General features: G+C 47.2%; 1 protein-coding gene across 2 annotated transcripts in view; it reads left to right on the top strand.

Moving 5' to 3' along the window:
• The first annotated feature begins 697 nt into the window (after positions 1-697).
• Positions 698-20,759, top strand: part of TSC1 (TSC complex subunit 1) — a 45,858-nt gene continuing 25,796 nt past the window's right edge. Inside the window, exons 1-5 of one of the 2 annotated variants that reach the window (XM_080820731.1) lie at positions 698-751; positions 10,168-10,230; positions 16,492-16,677; positions 17,851-17,954; positions 19,220-19,372. In XM_080820731.1, the coding sequence (XP_080676857.1) occupies positions 16,572-16,677; positions 17,851-17,954; positions 19,220-19,372 (363 nt within the window). In that variant the 5' untranslated portion in view covers positions 698-751; positions 10,168-10,230; positions 16,492-16,571. Of the gene's footprint in view, positions 781-10,167; positions 10,231-16,491; positions 16,678-17,850; positions 17,955-19,219; positions 19,373-20,759 lie in introns of both variants that reach the window. The other variant, XM_080820730.1, reaches the window with a different exon arrangement.

Here is a 20,759-nt window from a genome sequence, read left to right as displayed (position 1 = left end):
AAAGCTGTCTGCTCTGATCGGGGTAGCTGTTTCCCAGGGCCGTGGTGACCACGTTGCAGTGTTAGCAAGGCGGGCTCCTGCAAATATTCCGCAAAGGAAAGCTGCTACCCTGGTGCCGGTTTCCCCCCCTGCCTGGGCGAGCTGCCACTCTTCCAAAGCTCCAAGGCGGACCCTTCCCCCACGCGAGCCCCAGTGGCTCTTCGGGAAACAGGCTCGCATCTCTGCGGCGGGGCAGAGAGAGACCCCAGGGGGACGCCCGGGTCTGCAAGGGCAGGAACGGCGCGGGACGAGGAGGCAGCAGGCACCCCAACCACACCCAGCCCGGCCACCTTGTTTACGCCTCTTGCACGGCCCCGCCCGCCGGGCCTGGCACGTGACCTCCGCCCCGCCCCTCGCTCCCTCGCGTGGCTCCTCCCGCCGCGCCGGCCCTTCTTTTCGCCTCCTTCGGAGTCACAAGATCTCTCAGCGGCCTCCTTTTGGGATCCCTCCGCCCGTCCCCGCCCCCCTACCTTCCAAACTCTCCTGCGTCCTTTCTCGACTGACCCGTGTCATCAGTAATGAACAGGACGGCCTCTTCCGTCCAAAGGGGCTGCCGGCTGCGGTCATCTGTCACTGGGGCCGAGAGGGAGGCGAGACCCAACTGGGAACTCTTTTTCGTGGCGGAGGCTGCAGCGGCCGTGGACATTTCACGACGGGGGGAGGTGCTGTACGTCCAAGATGGCGGCGCCCTGTAGGCTGGAGGAACTGTGAGGTAAACAGCTGAGGGGGAGGAGACGGTGGGTGAGTATGGGGGTGTCTCCCCCTTCTTTTCATGGGGGCTTCTCGGGGAAGTCCTGGCACCATGACCCCGGTCGGGGAGGCCCCGAGGGGCTGGGGCAAGGGGCTCACTTGCTGGAGAGGGAACCCCGGGAAGGGGTGTTCGGAGAGCTTTCCCCTCCCTCTTATTACGCGCTATCTCTGACGGGGCCCCGCAGAGCTGGCGAGTCCCTGCGGAGGAGAGGCGGGCCGGGCCCGCACTTCGCCCCTCCTCGGCGGCGGAGGGGACGGCTGCACCCCCGGGGCGCCGTGCCGAGGGCAGGGGTGAGGTGGGCCCCTTCGTCAGCCCCTCACTTGGTGGGGTGACAGGTTCTCGCGAGGTGCGGAGGGCAGGGGACAGACCCTTGGCCGGAGGGGAAGGGCCGGTGGGGGGAGGGCGGCTGGTCCTGGGGCCTCAGGAGAGGGGTCAGGGATGGGGAGGAGAATGAATGGAGGCTGCCTGTGGGCATCGGAGACTCGCCTGGACTCGGTGTCCCCGCTGAAACTGGCAGGACTAGGGGCCTCTCTCCGGGTGCGCTTGTGGGTGTTTAATTGATGGTGAAAGACAGTTACCTTAAAGTCAGCAGAGGTGAGCCTCGAGAGACAGCTATTTGCAGAGCCACTCCTAGACGCTCATTCATTCATTTGAGGAACTGGAGGATGAAGAGCCCGCAGTACGGGAGAGCTTGTAGAATTAAAGCTCTTTGTGTTTCCTGTTGAAGAGTTTTGCTTCGTGTGTTTTGGATTTGGGGGTGGGACTGCTTGGGAGGGGGCGCGGTCCCCCTAATGACAACAGCTCGCGTGTCTGGAGTACTCACCAGGGAAGCGCTCTGCGGTCATCATCTCCTTTAGTGCTTGCGACAAAGGGAAGAGGCAGCCACTGTTAACACCTCCATTTCCCTGGTCGAGAAACTGAGGCCCAGAGAGATTAGGGTTACTTGCCCAAGGTCACACCCCAGCGATTATCTGAGCCAGGGCTGGAATCTGGGTCTGGGGCTATGCCGTGTGTTCCAAGACTGTGCTCCTGTCACGATTTACACTCACATTCAACTGTTTTTCCTCTCATTTATTTATTTGACCAAAGCCGGCCTGTCATTCTGTTAATCAATTGGCCAGAGTTTGTGCGTAAGTGCCTGTGCGTGCGTGTGTGTGTGTGTGTGTGTGTGTGTAATTTTGAAGAGGGGTACATCTGCTTATATACCTTAGCTGTATAGGTATATAGCTGTAGGTGCATGTACACTCTAGCCTTGTTTGGGATGGCAGTGTTGTGCTTGTAAATATGTTAGTCTAAATTAGGCTGGCAAGTGTTTGATGTTTTTGTAAAACTGATGCGTTTACTGCAGAAAGAAGGCCTACTAAAATCCTTGCTGGTTTTTTTATGGAAAGCGTAGAAATAGCACTTCACTTTACACAGAGTAAGCTGTAAAAGTACTAAAATAGAATAATACTCTTCTGAGATACTTTGATTTATAATTTGGGGATCAACTTGGAGTCATCTGAATTCAAACATGCTGGCAAAGTGGAGCTGTAAATTTCAGGAAGCATCATAAAACCGAATCTTCTGGGAGCCCTTGATTTACCGAACAACCACCTGTGATTCTTAAGTTGAACATTCCTGAGTAAACCTGGAATATGCAAATGCGAAAGCTGATTTAAGGTTGTGCAGGGAAATGTCCCTGTAACAGTCATGCATCAGGCAAATGAGGCTCCTCAGAAACACTGAAACATTCTTTGCTATTGCCCTGGGGAGCTGCAGAATCTTCCTCCAACCACCTGGTGTAAACTTAAGGAGTATTTATAGAAGATGTAAAATGAAAATATCCTCTTACTAAAGTTAATATCTTATCCAAAACACTCTTACATCACGTGCCTGGAAGGGTAGATGATGTAAGCTTTCTTCACTTCATGCATTTCCTGGTGTCATAAAGACTTGGTATGTTTCTAAATTCCTAGTTCGATTTTTAGGCGGCTACAGCTTTCTCACTTATCTCGGTTAAGTTGGAGTGTGTCAAGTCCTGTGACTCAGTTGTACTCTCCCTCCCTGGGCTAAGAGCAAAGATATCCTGGACGGCTGCTGTTGTGGTGTAACCTGATGCCTTTTGTGCATGCTTGGTTTCAGTTGTGAGCTGAAACTGAGGAGTCTTACTAGGACAAATCAGACACAGACCTGTCTATGTAGTGTTTACTGAATAATGAACATGTGGGGAACAAGAGATCTCAAAGCAGTAATGTTCATCAGAACCTTCATGCACAGATGTCTGGCTTCGTAGTAGGTGACCCTACATATTTGGTCTTCAAGGATACCCTGAAAATATATTTTGGAAGAAGTCATAGGTGATTCTCATGTACACCAGAAGTTGAAGACCAGTGGTTTCAAGTATCAATTTGGCTATTTTTCCTTTAATGTATAATGTATTGCAGAGACATTTCCTAAAATAGTTTCTAAACTCTGGTGTGGGTAGTGGTGAGTGAGTTTTGGGCTCCGAATTACAGCTGACTTGATCTCGTAGCTCTGTCTTCTTTCACCATTTGTTAGGGTACAGGGATGTTCTTTTCCCGGTTCCAGAGCCATAGCTGACTAAAATTAGCTTTTCCTGGAATTAATTGTACACTCTTGGATGCAAATGAACCCGAAACAGCAACACATCAACCATTTTAAGCTTTTCCTAAAAATTGAATAGCTTTTGACTTTTCAAAAGCCATTGAAGTTTTCTGAGTTTCAGTTTCTTCATCTTTGAGATAAGAGAATTGAATTGTGAATTAGATGATTTCTGATAAATTTCTGGGATTTCAAGTCCTTCTGGGGCTTCAGCTAAACATTCTGAGTAAATTGAATCCAAGTGTTAATGGGTTTATAATAACTAAGCAAATTGGTGACTCTTAGCCTGACCCGTTGAGTGATGACTTGTTTGTACTTTCCTTTATATCAAATGATTTTTTTAAAAAGGTAATTCCCTGTAAGTTCATTATATTATAAGTCTCTCTTTGGGAGATTAATTTTGTTTGTCATATAAGTAGCTGAAATTAAGCATGAAAGCAAAATGTACTCAATAACATTCGGACCTGTAGCTTGTTTGCTTTAAAAAAAAGTGTATATAATTAGCATACATGCGCATTTGAGTTTTTTCCCTCAGTGCTTAGTATAATTTAGGTTGCATGACAATACTAATTTTTCGCCATTTAAATTGGTCTGAAAGAGGTCTCCTCTCAGCAATTTGAGATTTTTCTTTCTCTGATTTACTTTTTAAGCCTATAGTTACAAGAAATTAGTCATTTAATATCTAATGTCTATGTGTGGTTTTTTTTTGAGGGGGTAAATAATAAAAGAGCCCCCCCCCAAATGGTGAATACCTTTTTTAATATAAAAAAGGCATATGATGTTAGGACCTTGCTAGTTTCTTCTTGTCCCTTGTGCAGTGCTAACTTTTGTTCTGTCCAGGGAAGTAGCAAAAGGTAACAGATGAATGAATCAGAATGTCATCTAATGAGTAAAGTGCCTTAAAAACCTAGCTTTGATACAAAACAAGGCATGGTAGTTACTGGCCTAGAACTCACAGATCACTTTCTAAAGTAAAGACACCATGAAGTATTTGAGTAGCAGGGGACAATTTTGTCTTTCTGTTGGTGATGGAAAGCCCAGTAGGGAGTGATAAGGAAGAACAGATGTAGTGACGTTAACGTCTGCATGCATTTGGTAAGACCTGTGCTACTTTGAGTGGTTCACGGAGCACAGTAGCGAACGCAAAGTGTATCCATATTAAGTTATGGAACGGTTTTATCAATGTTTCACATACAAGTTGTTACATGAGGAGACTGCTAAGACTTATGGACCCAGCAATACATTTTGTTCAGTAGCAATACTATTATAAGCCTTTTTATTTGGTGAGTACTTAAGTGGCTAGTACTGTGCTAAGCATTTGACATGCTTGATGCCCTTGAACTCTCCCCACAGCCTTAAGAGATAGGATAGGATAGGGAGATGAAGAAACAGGCCTAAGGTCACTTACTCACTTTCTGAGCTGGGATTTGAACCCTCTTGGTTGACTTCAGAGCCCAAACATTTCATCTTTCATGTTGATAAACAACATGAACTGCTGATCTCATAAACTAATTCATAGGTCAGTGGTTCTTAACTTTTGGGGGGCCTCAGTTCCCCTCTGAAAATCCGTGGGAAGCTTTGAACCAAGTATCCCTTCCTATCTCATTACTATCAAACAGTTCATACAGACTCATTCAGGAACTTTATGGACCCAGCCTGCAGCCCAACTGATTATTCTAGATAGATTGCTCGTCTTAAAAATGGACTTGGGCTTTATTAAAAACAATTTTTTTAAAAACCGGTAGGTAGAAAGACCCAAGCCTTTAAAAGGTGGACCTGTGTGCTGTTTGTATTATAAATCCTCTTGTTAAATTTTTATATTGAAAGATTCTTTACACTTCCCTGGGAATTCAACCTTAAATGCCACATTTAAAAAAATCAGAAGTGGAGATCTCAGGTGTGGAACTTGCTAAATGCTTGTCAGGCCTGGCATTCAGTCTGTGTTGGTACCTTTAGCACCTGGCAGAATTCCACTGGGCTTTTTTCCAAGGTTTATGCACTATGTATTTTTTTCTCTTGTGAACCTCAGAGTATTTATAAAATTATTTATTAAATATATGTTTTTAGTGTTTCTTGGCATCATCCTTTTTCTTCCTGGACCAGTGGTTCTCAGCCTTTAGTGGGCATCAGAATGACCCAGAAGACCCCACCCCCAGAGTTTCTGATTCAGAGGTGTGGTGCGAGGTCTGAGTGCATTTCTAAAAATCCTCAGGTGATGCTGCTGTTGCTGGTGCGAGGACGGCGTTTGGAACCACTGTCCTAGACTGTCAGTCAAACCCTGTGCCCTTATTCCCTACGGTATTTCTATTTTAGTTCCATGAACTTGAAACTTAAAGAAATCTTAACAGTTTGCTCAGATTTCTTTTAGGGGAAGCTTGTAGAGTGACTCTTTGAAGCATACATGGTATCTGTCTGACCTTATTTTCTCAGTAAATAATTTTGTTCAGGCTAAAAGAAACATTTATAGAAGAGCGATATCTTACTGAAATCAAGCTCTGTCCCTGCAGGCAGGTTTGACAAGATTCACCTTCAAAATAGGGTATAAGCTTCAGCAAGTTGTCCTTCAAGGTCCCTGATGGCAAAAAATTCTGAATGGCAAATCCAGAGCTCCCCTGCCCCAGTTCGGTGACCTTGAGAGGGCCTGCCGCTGTGAGACCGCGGAAGTCACCCACGACTACACGTTTTGGCAGGTTTTGCCATCAGCTGCTTCCCTCTGACATACAAAGTGGTGTTTCCTACCCGCTTCTCCTTCTGTGTGTCTGTGGGAAGAGGGAATCGGAGCTAGTATCTTATCCTTTTTGGATGCTTTTGTGCTGAAGGTGGCTTGGTTCACTTGATAGAATATTGTCCTAAGAAATCACCTGAGTCCGTTACTGAGCCGGAGCTGAACACAATAGTGTCCTAGTGTATGATGATTACTGTTATCTTTGTTATTAACATAATGGTGGGATGGTTCTGTCCTGCCTGTCCTGTACTTGATACTGAAATAGTCTGTGCCTGAACCTTATCTGAATTGTCTTTGAGTTTATAGATGAAAAACCCGAGTAGGGACAGCAGGTTACAGCGAAGGACATCTGTCTGACTGTATTCGTCGTAGACAGGTGTGCGTAAAATCTCAGGCCATGTGGTGTACAGTTCCGGGGAGTCCTAGGACAGAAGGCCACATACCGTGCTGGCCTTCCAAAAGTCTGGACGTGCAGCTGATACTCAGATAAAATGCTTTGTAAGAGCATTTTCTGCGCCTGCCACTAGCGTTTCATAAAGAGGTAGATAGCTGTTAGCCCTCTCACGGCTTGTACTGCATCTGGCCTAGCGCAGAGAGATGTGAAAACATGTGTATGGGTCCTGCCAGTGACAACTGTCCGTGGCTGTTGTCCATGTTAAGTTCATGTGTAATCCTACGTATATAAGCCATCTATCTGCAAACACCTTAAGAATCAAATTAAGGGGGCGCCTGGGTGGCTCAGTGGGTTAAAGCCTGTGCCGTCGGCTTAGGTCATGATCCCAGGGTCCTGGGATCGAGCCCCGCATCGGGCTGTCTGCTCCGCGGGGAGCCTGCTTCCTCTTCTCTCTCTCTCTGCCTGCCTCTTTGCCTACTTGTGATCTCTGTCTGTCAAATAAATAAATAAAATCTTTAAAAAAAAAAAAGAATCAAATTAAGGTGAACTGTGAAAACAAATTGTCCTGTGCTTTTTTTTTTTTTTTTTAAGATTTATTTATTTGAGAGAGAGAGAGAGAAAGAGAGAGATCATGAGATGCAACAGGTCAGAGGGAGAAACAGACTCCCTGCCGAGCAGGGAGCCCAACGTGGGACTCGATCCCGGGACTCCAGGATCATGACCTGAGCCGAAGGCAGATGCTTAACCAGCTGAGCCTCCCAGGTGCCCTGACCTGTGGTCTTTAACCTCAATTACTGATAGCACAGGGCACTCTTCTTCTTCTTCAAACCCACCCACTATTTATTTATTAATTTATTCAAAAAGGCTGCTCTTAGGAAGTGTCATCACAGTGTCGATTTTAGGTGAGAACACAGCTTTTGGGTCAGATATGAAAGAGGAAAAATCTAGATCTGGGGGCATATTTCTTCTTTAATTTGGCTCTTGAAGAAACGAGTGTGGCGTGATCCTGTTAGGTTCTGATAGGTGCTCCCTGCCACGCCCCTTAGGGGTACGTGTCCTCGAGGAGGGCCTTCTTCATCCCTCACTTCCTATCAGAAGTTCAAGGTCACATCTCACTTGACTGACCAGAGTGATTTTAGCGAGTAGTACTCCAGAGGGCAGGGTCTAAATATAAATGAATAAGTAAATAAACAATTAAAAATATAAATAATGCAAGTAGCCTTTGACAAGCCAGCCTTAGACTGATGACAGTTTATTACCATTAACAGTTTTTTGGCCTAGCGATAAAGAATTTAAGAAGTCTTCATGTTGAGCCTGGGACAAAAAACGTTCTGATTTCCTGGGCCAGTCCCTTTGTCTAGGACGGCGATCTTGGCTAGGCGGCTGCAAGAGCTCATCTCGCGTATGTCCCAGCGTTACCCTTGCCTTGGATGTTCCTTTTCAGGTAAAAGATCCAACTAGGATGAATTGTAGCAGAAAGTCTGTGTGACCCGCTGGACTGACAGTTGATGTTGAGGTCCTGGATAACAGAGGCATCTGTGTTGTAATTCTAGTTCCTCTCTTTTCTTTCTTTCTTTCTTTTTTTTTTTTTTTTAAGATTTTATTTATTTATTTGACAGACAGAGATCCCAAGTAGGCAAAGAAGCAAGCAGAGAGAGAGGAGGAAGCAGGTTCCCTGCTGAGCAGAGAGCCTGATGCTGGTCTCAATCCCAGGACCCTGGGATCATGACCTGAGCCGAGGGCAGAGGCTTTAACCCACTGAGCCACCCAGGCGCCCCTCTAGTTCTTTTCTTGATTGACTGGCCAGGCAGGCACTCCCTGTCCGAATGCTCTGGCTGGCCCTTTGCCTCCCAGCAGGGGACGTAAAGTTGGAGTGTGCCACCAAGACCCGCTGCTGTTTAATGCCTCCTAGAGTGTGCTCCACAGGGAGATGTAATTACCCGTCGTCTGGGGCACGAGATTTTGATAGTGAGAGAGTGTCCATCCTCGAGCTGGGTTTTGAGCATCGTAGTGTAGTGAAGGGCTCGTCGGCAGGCTTGCCCGTGCTCACTCACTGGACCGACGCAGCGCCTGATGCTCAGCTTCCGTCCTCTGCCTCCCACCCTGGATCGGCGACCAGAGACGTTGCTGAAGCCTTTGCTGGACCTCGCACGGTGTCTTTGCCTCTCGAATGCCACGTGCTGCAGTAGGCCCGGGGTGTCCACTGGGGGACCAAACAGATGGTTCCTGTCCTCGTGGAACTTACCATCTCGTGGCCAGACCGTCCCTAAAAATAGCCTGAACGGCCCACGTTTTAAAGGCGAATTGGAACGTACTTGTAGAGACGTATGTAACGTGGTTATTTAATAGGAGATCATTTAGACAAGACATATGGTAAAGGGAGGAAGAAGGGAGAGAAATGATAGCTGTCCGCAAATATTTTATGCTTTTCCTGTGGAGGGATCAGATGAAGGTCTGTGTTGTTTTGAAGGCGGGATTCAGCCTCATACGTTTATTTAAGAACTACTGTAACGGCTTCCATGCAGTTAGACACCGTGGCGGCCGCTGGATGTGCCGCACTGACTGAGCTGCTCTCTCTCCCTGGGTGTAGCTGCTGTTCCAATGAGGGAGACGTGTTCAGTAACTAATTACGCTTATTTAATTGGGTTGTGGTAAGTGACACAAAGAAATATAGGCTGCTAAGCAAATATGACAGGGGACCTGACCTAGTCTGGGGCATGGGAGTGGAGGGAAGTGAAGCCTTCTCTGATGGGGCAAAAAAATTTTTTTTTAAAGATATATTTATTTGTGAGAGAGTGAGAGAGCGCACGTGGCCGCCCATGTGCAAGTGGGAGGAAGAGCAGAGGGAGAGAGAGTCTCCAGCAGGCTCCCCTGAGCACAGAGCCTTACTTGGGGCTCGATCTCACGACCCTGCGATCACGGCCTGAGCCGAAGCCCAGAGTCGGAAGCTCAACCGACTGAGCCTCCTAGGCGTGATGGGACAAGTGTTTAAGCTGAGATTTTAGGGGTGAATGCTTAGCTTGGGAGTGGGGAGGCGAGAGGGGTGAGGCTGTAGGGAGGGAGGGGAGCCCGGGGGTGGCCACCAGAGGGAAGCCCACTAAGTGCTTTGCACCGGGCACTGTTCCTGCTCTCGGGGCTGCTTGGGTGATGACTCCGTGCCCTGTGCTATGCTGGGGCTCCTGGAGGCATCGTCTTGTGTAACCCCACACGGCCTTCTGAGGTAGAGGCCGCTATTCTTCTCACTTTCCAGATGAAGTAACAAGGTCAGACGTTAGGCACCTGAGAGAAACTGCGAGAAGTGGCCCAGCTAATACGTGGCAGAGCTGGGACTGTACCTCGGAACTCTAGGACTCGAGAGCCCATCCTGCCCATTTGTTTATAGCTCCAGTAAACAGCTAACAAAAGGCAGAGATTATAAGTTCAGCACAATGTAAAGAATTTTCCAGCAACCAGCTGTTCAGAAATGTAGACAGAGAGAGGCCCGTGCGCCCACTGTTGTAAGCGTGCGTTCCGGTGCAAACTGGCCGGCCACCTGTCAGGGCTGCAGCAGGAAGGAGGTCGAGCCAGGTGAACCCTAAACTCCCTCAGGGTGCCTCTGGGATTTCATGTCATTGTAAGATTATTGTGTGCGTTACATGTGTTTTTTCCCTTCAGTGACCATGAAAGACACCAGGTTGACAGCACTGGAAACCGAAGCAGCAATTGTCCCCAGAACAGGTAAGGTATAAACTCGGTGCAGTGGTGGGAGAGGACAGAAGGGAATTGCTCGCCTGTACAGTTGTGAAGGGGCGTGTGTGTGTGTGTGTGTGTGTGTTTGTGCTCAGGATTTAACAGTTCTGGTTTTAGCTACTTGCTGGGAACTGGTCCTTCCGTGGCATGAAGTACTTCGTCAAATTACCCAGGGTTTGTTAAGTGCTCGTTCAGTGCCAGACACTGTATTGAGCGCTTTCCTTGCATGTGTTACTCATTTTCTTCTTCACAGCGACACTTGTGGTGTAGCCCCACTTTACGGATGAGGGATGGGGCTGAGATGTTGGCTGAGTTTCCCAAGGTGGTGTAGCTGCACTTGGCGGACCCATGACTCAGACCAGTTCCGTCCAGCAGCGAGCTTTGGTTTTCACCCTAAATGAAATCGAAGACTTTGTGTTGGAGCAAATCATTTGCCTAGTGCAGAGGCACTCAGCCCCGGCTGTGCAAATCCACCTGGATTTCCGTGCAAATTCCACCTGTGCTCTCTTGACCGCACCCCTTAACCTGCTCTGGAGCGGGGCCTGTGCTTTGGGGTTCTGTAAACGCGATTCTCATGGACATTGTGGGCTGAGGACCCCGGAGCTGGGAATTAGCCTTTACGTCTTCACTTGGCTTTATTTATTAATTGTCTTCATTAGCGTTTGGGATGAATGATATGCTGTGACAGTTTCTAGGGATTGGAGGATTCTCAGGGTCCCAGCCTATATCCTTCATATATAACGAGGCTTTTGTGGATATGAAGGCCGAAGCAGCGTTCTCGCACAAGGAGGTGGAGCTTTCTCAGACTTTACATTTTCAGCGTTTCCATGTGTACTTCCACTGTCCCTTCTCTAGAAGTCCGCGGAATGTGGACTTGAACTCAGCGTTAAGTGGTTGTGTTCATGTCATTGAGCCCCAGCTCTGAGTAACACACATCGTAAACCTCAAATTTACTCCACATTTTTCAGTACTGCAACTGGGTGACATTTCAGTAGCTAGACTTGTAAAGTTTGGAGTTTTACTGTAGGCAAATGACTTTGTTAGGACTAGGAGCCAGATTGCTCCTGTGGTCACCGTGTCGTGTGTGATGCTGAGCAGATGCTCATCTCCAGCGGCCGAGCGCAGTCCCGTCGCTAACCTTCATGGACGGAGCGGGATGTAATTTAGGGAAGTTCCTGGCAGGTTGTTTTCTAGAGGGAACCTCTATCTGGGATTCAGAGGTTGGCTCAGCCTCACGGATCCTTCATCTTTAGCTGCTAGTAATTTTTTTTTTAAAGATTTTATTTATTTGACAGACAGAGATCACAAGTAGGCAGAGAGGCAGGCAGAGAGAGAGGAGGAAGCAGGCTCCCTGCTGAGCAGAGAGTCCGATGCGGGGCTCGATCCCAGGACCCTGGGATCATGACCTGAGCCAAAGGCAGAGGCTTTAACCCACTGAGCCACCCAGGCGACCCTAGCTGCTAATAATTGCTGACGACCTGTGGCCATCATGTTGATAAGCTTTTTGTTTACATTCTTAGCCTTCACGGACACAAAACTACAAGACATTGTCTTCCTAAGGCATTTTTGTAAGGTCTGTTTGGAAATTTGATTAGTGACTGTAAAGTGTGTTAGGATTTCAGTTTTTTACTAACATTGTTTTCTTTATATTCTTTATGTTTGGCTCGAAGAAGATTTATCATGGATGTTGCTGACTGTGATTTTGGATTTTTTCATGTCATAAAATTGAGGTGACAGGTTGACATTTTATTTTTTATTCATCTTCATGAGATGGGAAATATTCCCAAATATGACTTTTTCTGGAAAGACTACTAATTAAGACTGTAAGTTAAATGCAGTTTTAAAAGGTTATTTTGTTTGTAATAAATGCTGCAAGATAATTCTATAAAATTTAGAATTAAAATATAATTTTCTCTTAGCCATCTGTCATTAAAATTTTTATAAACATTTGGCACAAAGAGTAATTACTCTTATTTGTAAAGGTATTTTTAATATTCGTATTGCTAGTTAACATATTTAGTCATTTGAAAGTTCTGAATTGTTTTTGAACAAAAAAGTCACATTGATCAACTAAAAGAGCTTTTATTGTTCTCATCAGTATACATTTGTACTTAAACTGACAGAGTTTCAACTTATAAAACACAAAACTTGGATGTTACGGCCAGAGCGGTTTACCTTTATTCAAAAGTGAACATTCAGATGTTTAACAGTAATTCTAGACGCATGTCTTGTGCACCTTGTGGACATCGCCTGTGTTTGGTATCATGGTAACGACGTATAGTTGTTGATCACACACACTCAGGGGCGCTAGAAGTGCTGCCGAAGTAGGCAGTTGACAGTTCAAGTTTCAGACATTCTAAAGACCAAAGCCAGTTGTTGGCCAGATGTAGAGGCTCCAGTCAAACTTGGGTGAATGCCTATTTTCCCCGCATGTTGCGATCATACCGAGTATTCTGGTCAGTTGAATCTGATGACCAGCTGTAAAGTTTAAACTTGGTTTATTCAAAGGTGGTCGCTAACAGTGCACCTGTTGCTTTCGATTGGGTGGTCAGGAGAGACGGTGACGTTTTGAGCAGAGACCGCAGTGACAGTCAGCCATGCAAGGATCTGGGAGAGAGCATTCCAGGGATAGAGGTGCCAGGGCAGAGGCCTCGAGCAGGAACCAGTTTTCCTGGCTTTTGGGACACTGGGACTAGCGCAGAGAAATGATGGGGCAGAGCGGCGCAGAAGGAAGCAGGCGGAGGCTGGGGGTTCACAGCTGGTCAAACCACATGGAGCCTTTAGGCCACTCATGGGGTTTGGCTCTTAGTGCCTCCGTGGAAAGCCATTGCGTGATTGTAAACAGGAGAGGGATGGGTTCTGATGTCCATATTTCAGTCTTTGTGGTGTTTTGGTGGCAAATGCATCATAGGGGAGCAGGATGGGAGGTATTGGGGCTTGGACTGGGCCCACAACGAAGGGGATAGCAAAACCAGGGGGTTTGCTGACAGATCAGAGGAGAGGGTGAGAGCTGAGAAGTCGAGGACGTCGCCGCAGTGTTTTCTTTAGACTGATGGATGTGTGTTTTCCTGAGATCCAGGAGACCTGCAGAGTGACAGGTTTTGGGGTGGGAGTGGCTGTTGAAAGTCACGGCTCCCTATGCAAGTAGTGTCATCTGTAGACTGTAGTGTGACATGTGACCGCTGAAGATGACACTCACCTAGAGGAATGCTGCTTTGGCACGTATGGTATGGAGCTGTACTAACCTGGGTATTGACTTTCGGCCTCTCCTGCCTCCTGTGTTCTGTACGTGGTTATTCCAGAATGGAAGAGAGGCTTTCACAGCTGTAAGTCGATGCTGCACGTGCCTGTGGTGCCCACGTTCACGTGACTTTTCCCAGCCGATCTTCCCCAGGCTGGAAGGTGCATCTAACATGGGTGTGCCTCACCCGCCGGCCCCCTCTCCTCTCGGTGCACCCACTGAGCCCTGCCTGCTTCCTCCTCCCATGTCAGATCTCCATTGTGTGTGCTGAGTCCCTCTTCCACCTCAGCACCCTGCACGGAGCCCTCGAGAAAGACTTGAATGAGTTTTAAAAGAAGAGATATTCCATTCATGGGAATGATTCTAAAAGCTCATGATTAAACTCTTGGGGAGGACCTTTTTGGATGTCAGAATCCTTAAACTTTGGGGCACTTACATGAGGAACCTCACCTGAAACCCAAGATTTATATTTTTGGGGAGGATTTAAAAATGTGGTTGAAAGGTAGAATTTTAGAACCAAAGAGAAAAACTTGTTGCCAGAAGTGTACCAATGTGGTTTAGAATGAAACCTTATTTTTGCTTTCTATAAAGTATCTGGAAGGAGCAGGCGCCAGAAACCAGACTTTGACACCTCAAATGACATTTACAAACTGAAAAGCAAGCGAACTAGCCCAAGCTGGTCAGCCCTGACTATGGCCAAGTTGACTGGATGGGCGCCATCTTTGTTTGGAATGGAACTCCTGTCCCGTGTTCCGGGCTGCCTGGATTTGGGGACCAGCTCTGACGTTACTGCCTTCTGAATACACAAAATAGAAACTCAGAGTCTCACTAGACTGAGACTAGGTAGGTAGCAATTTTACTGGAACAAAACCAAACTTAGGGACAAAAATGCTTTTAAGCCCGAGAATCATTTGTGATTTATCCGAAGAAGAAAGGAATGTGAGGGCTAGCCAGATGAGTATGCTACGAAAAAGTCATCTTGAAAGTGGTGGCCCCAAGATTTTTACTAGTTTTCTTTCTGATACTTGATGGGCCCTGCTCGGAGTCTTTATTTGCACTGAGTGTATGCGTATGTTCTCTCATTTAATTCTCTCTGTGGACAATAAATCCTGGCAGGTTGGTATTTTCTTCACTTGTAAAATTAATTTAATCCAACTCACAAGGTGAAATTTCTGTCTGTTTTCAGCTCTGAACTCTTATAAGAAAATCTTACCAGTTGTAAGCCCTTTGAAATGGACGCCCTTCCGTGATTTGCCTGTAAGATTTATATTCATAGGTGTGAGCCCGCAACTTCCTACGCCATGATTAGTTATCAGAAATGCATGTAGATTCACGGACAGCCAGATCAGTGGCTGTTGCAGGGTTGTCGTTAAACAAGAGCATAGATAATAGTTAATACTCACCGGTTTCTGGGCCGTTGGTGCTTAAATTTGGCTTTCTTTCGGGAGGCGCTTCACTCTTCAGTGCGCTTTTTCTTTAGCATAATGTTTCCTCCCTAGGTGCTTGTTAAAATGCAGATTCCTAAGCCCCAAGGTCAGTTGTGGAATGGGCCAGGACACTGCATTTCTAAGAGGCACCCCAGGTGGTCTGGGCCCAGCCTGGAGCAGGAGGGCTGCTACCCCAGCCCCTCGGAGCAGCATGGAGGAAGCAACATGGCCACCAAGGACAGACTCAGCCCTGGGCCTGGGAGTTGAGCCATCCCAGTGCTGCTTTACCGGGTGACCTTGGCAAAGTTATTTATCCTTTCTGACTCTCCATATTCTCATTTGTAAAAGAGGATATCTTCTTACCTCACAGAATTGCTTCAAGGATCAAAACCTCGAGTTTGCTTGATGTCGAAGGGCTCAGGGCTTTGTAGTCGAGCAGATCTAGGTTCAAATTTCAGTTCTCTGCTTCTGCCTCTTGCTAGCTTTGCAACCCCAGGCAGATGGCTTCGTTTCTGTTTCTCGCCCCATAAAATGGGGACCAGAGAACCAGCCCCGTGATACTGGTGTAAGGACTGGATTCACTGATGTTTGTGAAGGATGTGCAGTTCTATCTCTTAATGGTCCTTGGTTGTGCTTGTTTTTGAAAATAGACCTTTAGAGAAAGAAATAATTGTAAATATGGATAGTGACACTTGGAGAACGAGCTGCTGTTTTTGTATAAAGGTCAGTCAGCGACTCCGCCACCAGCAGAAGTAGAGTCTTTGAATGGGACAGATTTACCCTTGTGCCCTGTTTCGTGCCTCTTGGCTGTGACCAGTGGCATTTGAATGTGACCGATGTCTGGGGCAAGGAGTTTGTGTGAAATACCAAGATGTGGTCCCTGGTTCAAGTGAGGTATCGAATGTAAGGTCTTGTGACCTAACAAGCTAGACCAGCTTCTAGGCATTGGTGGGAGTGTCAAGAGGAAAATGGTATGTTTTTAGTTCTTTCTCTGAAAATAGCTCACCTACTTTTTATTTATTTTTTGAAAGATTATTTTTTGAAAGATTCATTTATTTGACAGAGAGATTAAGAGCACAGGCAGGGGGAGCAGCAGGCAGAGGGAGAGGCAGACTCCCCACTGAGCAGGGAGCCTCATGCAGGACTTGATCCCAGAACCCCTGGGATCGTGACCTGAGCTGAAGGCAAGACGGTTCACCCCTGAGCCACCCAGGTGCCCTCTTCTAGTTTTTAGATTGATGATTTGAGGTGGAAACATAGTCTTGGCCAAACCCCAAGGCAGAGTCAGAAGAAGGAATCAAAGTAAAAAACTGTGCTGTGGTCCTGGCATTAAGTTGCCGCGACGGTTCTGACTGGTGGCGGTGTCCCCGTCTCTCTCCGGTGGGTGCATTCCATAGATGTCCTCTTTGCAAGTTTGTCCGATGTAGAATTATTCTCACACCCTGGCTTCTTTCCTCAGCAGAATTCTGGACAACAGGCTTTTCACTGCATTGAACACATGCCCTGGTTTGTCTTGCAGGCAATTTTTTATGGGGAGAAATGGGGCCATTTTGTCCCACCGTGTGTCTTCCTTTTTCTCAGTCTGGTAGGGGCGCCAATGAAGAGCCCGCAGAGTCGCTAGTGCACGTCCCGGACCCGGCGCGGCGCAGTCGTGTAAGACAATGGCCCAGCAAGCGAATATCGGGGAGCTCCTGTCCATGCTGGACTCCCCCGTGCTGAGTGTGCGCGATGACGTGACAGCTGTCTTTAAAGAGAACCTCAGCTCTGGTAAGCGGGGCCGTGCCCGTCCGCGCCCGTCTGCGCATCAGAAGAGACTGACCCGGGGGTGACTACAGTCTCCTGATGTTGGTTTTCATCTTCTAAGGAGAGTTTCTAAAACACCGAGAAAAGAGCAGCTATTGCCAGGTTCACTCTCTGTGTGCTTTAAGCTTTTGATTATGGAAATATTCAGACAGACACACAGACTTATTAAGTAAGAATCACATAATGACCCCATGGCCCGGCTTCAGAGTCACTGCTTTCTTTCTTCATCTCGCCTCCCTTGCTCCCCCACCCAAGCACTTCAAGCAAATGCCGTGCGGAAATCACGTATGCGATTTCTGGTGTAAAAATGTGTGACCTCTCTTTAATCAGGGAGACAGGAATTTCGACAGTACCTTTCTTTGCTTACTGGGTTGACAAAAACCCACTATTGATTACAGAAATGGCTGCTGCTGGCAGGAGACTAAATCAGTATTCAGCCTTTTTGAAGTACCCGTCATCCATTAAAAAGCATGTACCGTGTGTCCCACTGACAAGAGTCTGTGTTTCATTACAGCCTTGAGTGAAGTTTAGTGAAAACCGGGAAAACCCAAGTATCCTTTAGTAAGTGACTGGTTCAGTGAGTCTTGTAGAGCCGAGCAGTGGGGCCCCAGGTCCGCAGGGAGACTGAAGCAGGTCAGAGGGGCCGATGCGGGAGGGTGTCTGCAACACTGTTAAGCGGAAGAAGACACGCGCTCAGACTGTGTGTTCGTGGGCGTAGGGGCTCTGTGTGCGCGTGCGCACGTGTGTGGTTCTCCAGGTAGGAAAAGGCTGGAAAACCCGTGGACCAGACTCAGGGATGCTGGTCTCTGAGGAGTGGGTTGAGAGAGGCCGGTAGCGAGGACTTTCACCTCCTGTACTTTCACGTCATCTGAGCCCTTATCAGTGGACGTGGTTACGTCTTATAATCAAAGATGGCAATCAATAAGAGAAGACAGCATTTCAGTGCCTTCGTGGATGTTCAGGCAGGTTAATCTGGTATCATCCTATTGTTAAACCTCAGTGGATTGACGGGTAGAAATAGAATGTCATGTAACTTTGGGCAGCATTAAGAAACACTTTCTGGATTTCGTGACCGACAGCCATTTGAAGCGAGTTGAGGTTATAAAGGAAATAACGATTCCCCTTTCCTCTGTTCAGACCGTGGTCCGATGCTCGTCAATACCTTGGTGGATTATTACCTGGAAACGAATTCTCAGCCGGTATTGCACATCCTGACTACCTTGCAAGAGCCTCACGACAAGGTAACCGCTGGATGTCAGGGCTGGGCTGCTCAGTCCAGCCCTGGCCCGTGTGACAGCTTCTGTGCACACCCCCCGGCCCGTGCATTCTCTCGAGAGCGTGCTCCTTCCGCTTCTCCGTGCCACAGACGATCCTGTTCCCAGATTGCAACTGCAGAGAAAAATAATTGGCAGAACCCATGTGTCCTGAGAAGTTTACAAAATAAAACGTATTCCAGAGGTGTTTTAAGTTCTTGCTATTCCAGGAAATCCTATAATTCCACTCCTGTCATCGTACAATGACAGCTTGACCCGTAAGGTGCCCATCTTTAAATCCATGCTTTGAGTAGGATTTTGGACTTAATCGGTGTGGGAAAATCTGTGGGTCCAGACAACTAATGAGCCTAATTGTGGAGTCCTGCTGCCCAGCACCAGGCTTGTGCAGGGCTCCTTAGTGTTTATTTTTGTTGGTGGAAAATGGCTCACAAAGCACTGCTGTTGCACACTTCGGTGAAGTGTTGAGTTTCTTTCTTTTTTTTTGAAAGACTTAATTTATTTATTTGAGAGAGAGAGAGTTATTGAGGGAACACAAGCAGGGGGAGTGGAAGAGGGAGAAGCAGATGCCCCGCCGAGCAGGGAGCCCGATGCAGGATTTGATCCCAGGACCCTGGGATCATGATCTGAGCCAAAGGCAGTTGCACAACAACTGAGCCACCCAGGAGCCCCACGTGTTGAGTTTCTATATGCTGATGGCTTCACCAGGATGTGAAGACCCTGCCGTTGTGTGCTTTTCCAGGATATTTTGTTCTGTTGAATTTTAATTTCTAGACTACCCAGTTTATATTTGGGGCCAAACTGTATAGACAGGGCTATGGTACCACAAGCAGCTGCTTCCAGCGGGATCCCCTCACAGCTTCAACAACCTGCCACAGGCTTGGGGCCAGCGCTTATTGGAAGAAGTAGCTTATTTGTACTTTAATAAGGAGTGAGGGAGTTTGGCCCCCCCAGCTTGCACATGTGTATCATGGGATCTTTTTCAGGACTTGCCAGCTTGCTGCCCTCTCTCTGGCAAAACTTAGCGGTGTTTAGTGTACCAGTGTGATTTTTAAAGATCTTTCATGGCCTTTGCTTCCCATCCGTGGCGACTCGAGGGACTGGCATACGTCACGGCTTCCTCTGTCGGTGTCCCCTGCTGCGTTCGCATGAGGATTTCCCTCATTTTCCTTGACCGCCCCCACCCCCCGCTGGCCTTACTGAGACCTCTTTCTCCTGTTCCTTTACATGTTTAGCATCTCTTGGACAAAATGAACGAGTGCATGGGCAGAGCCGCCTCTCGGCTGCCCGCGCTGTCGCTGCTGGGGCATGTCATCAGGCTGCAGCCGCCGTGGAAGCACAAATTCTCCCAAGCACCTCTTTTGCCTTCTTTACTCAAATGTCTCAAGGTACGATGTTTGCAAGGGGTTGAATGAAATGCCTTTATGAGTATCGTTTCTGAAACTCTGGGGAACTTTAAAGCGAGTAAGCTAGATTTGAACTTTGAGAGTTTAGAACCTTCCAGCGTTTGGCTCTCCTCGACTGGCACATCGTCCAGAGTTGGGGCTCGGTCAGTTCTCCATGCGCCCCGGTGATGGTGAGCACCTTTTGTCGAAGCAGATACGGTTCAACGTGACGTTAGTCCCACCATCTTTGACTCTGTCGTTGTCCAGTCTTCCCTCCGTTAAAACATCTGGTTTCTCTTTGGGGGAAGCCCAGATTCTCTTTTAGCTCGGGGAAGAGTGGCTGCCAGCTCTGGTTAACCATTTAGGAGCAGGTGCTGGTTGCGGCCATAATTAAGGTTTTGTTAATGCAAGGCCTCCGGGGTCGCAGTCTGCCTTTCACACTAAATGTGGTGTATTTTTCTACACAGCGAGTCAAAACCTGAATGGAACTTTGGGGTTTTAGTTTTGACAGTGGCTTGCTGAAATACTCCAGGCTATTAGCTAAATCTCGTGTAATTCCCGGACTTGTTTCCTAGCTGTAGACTAAGACAATGTGGGTAATACTAACTGCCTCTGCCTCACAGAGACGTGAAAATATCCAGTAGTGTTTGTTCTCGGTGGGCAACACCTTTGGGTCGTCTGATACAGCACCCTGCAAACCGATTTTAGTCTTCTGCAGCGGGGTAGCCGTGTCATTCCCCCTAGAGGCGGGAGTTGGTTGCTAGGGCATCCTAAAAACATGGGACTGAATGTTGACAAAAAGCAAGAACAATTGGAACAACTCAGATTTTTTTTAAGTAAGTGGATTGGTGAGAATATAACTCCATCTTGAGGCTGCACAGTTCAGTTCAGGTTGTAAAACACTTCCCTTTTCCAAAAGGGTAAGCTTCGGCCGTCACTCATGGGCTGCTACCCAAGCCATCCGTTAGAGTATTACCATAAGCAAATGAGGGTTAGTCCTTTGTACTGGAACTGGTTATGTGTTCTTGATTCTCCTACCAATATTTTATGTTCTTCTTACTAGACAGGTGTTGGCCGTGACAAAAGGCTTAGTGCTTAACGTAAAACGAAATCTGCTTAAGGCTTTATTGCCAGACTCGTAGATTTCCTTTTCTTTTTTAACAGTAATAATGAAGTCTTAGCCTGCATGGTAATCTTCCGATTAATATTTTGTTTCTTAAATCTGAATTCCAGTTACTTGGCCAACATTCATGATTTAATTATGGGTCAGGTGAGCCGCTGTAGCTGTGCCGAGTTGATTCATTATCCATTGGGTATTAAATATCTTCAATTAGCCTGAAGTTATATGACTGGATATTTAAACTATAGACACAGTCAGAGGTCACCGTAT

This window comes from Martes martes (genome assembly GCF_963455335.1).
Source record: "Martes martes genome assembly, chromosome: 12".
NCBI classification, from domain to species: domain Eukaryota; kingdom Metazoa; phylum Chordata; class Mammalia; order Carnivora; family Mustelidae; genus Martes; species Martes martes.
This window is presented reverse-complemented; position numbering and strand designations above follow the sequence as displayed.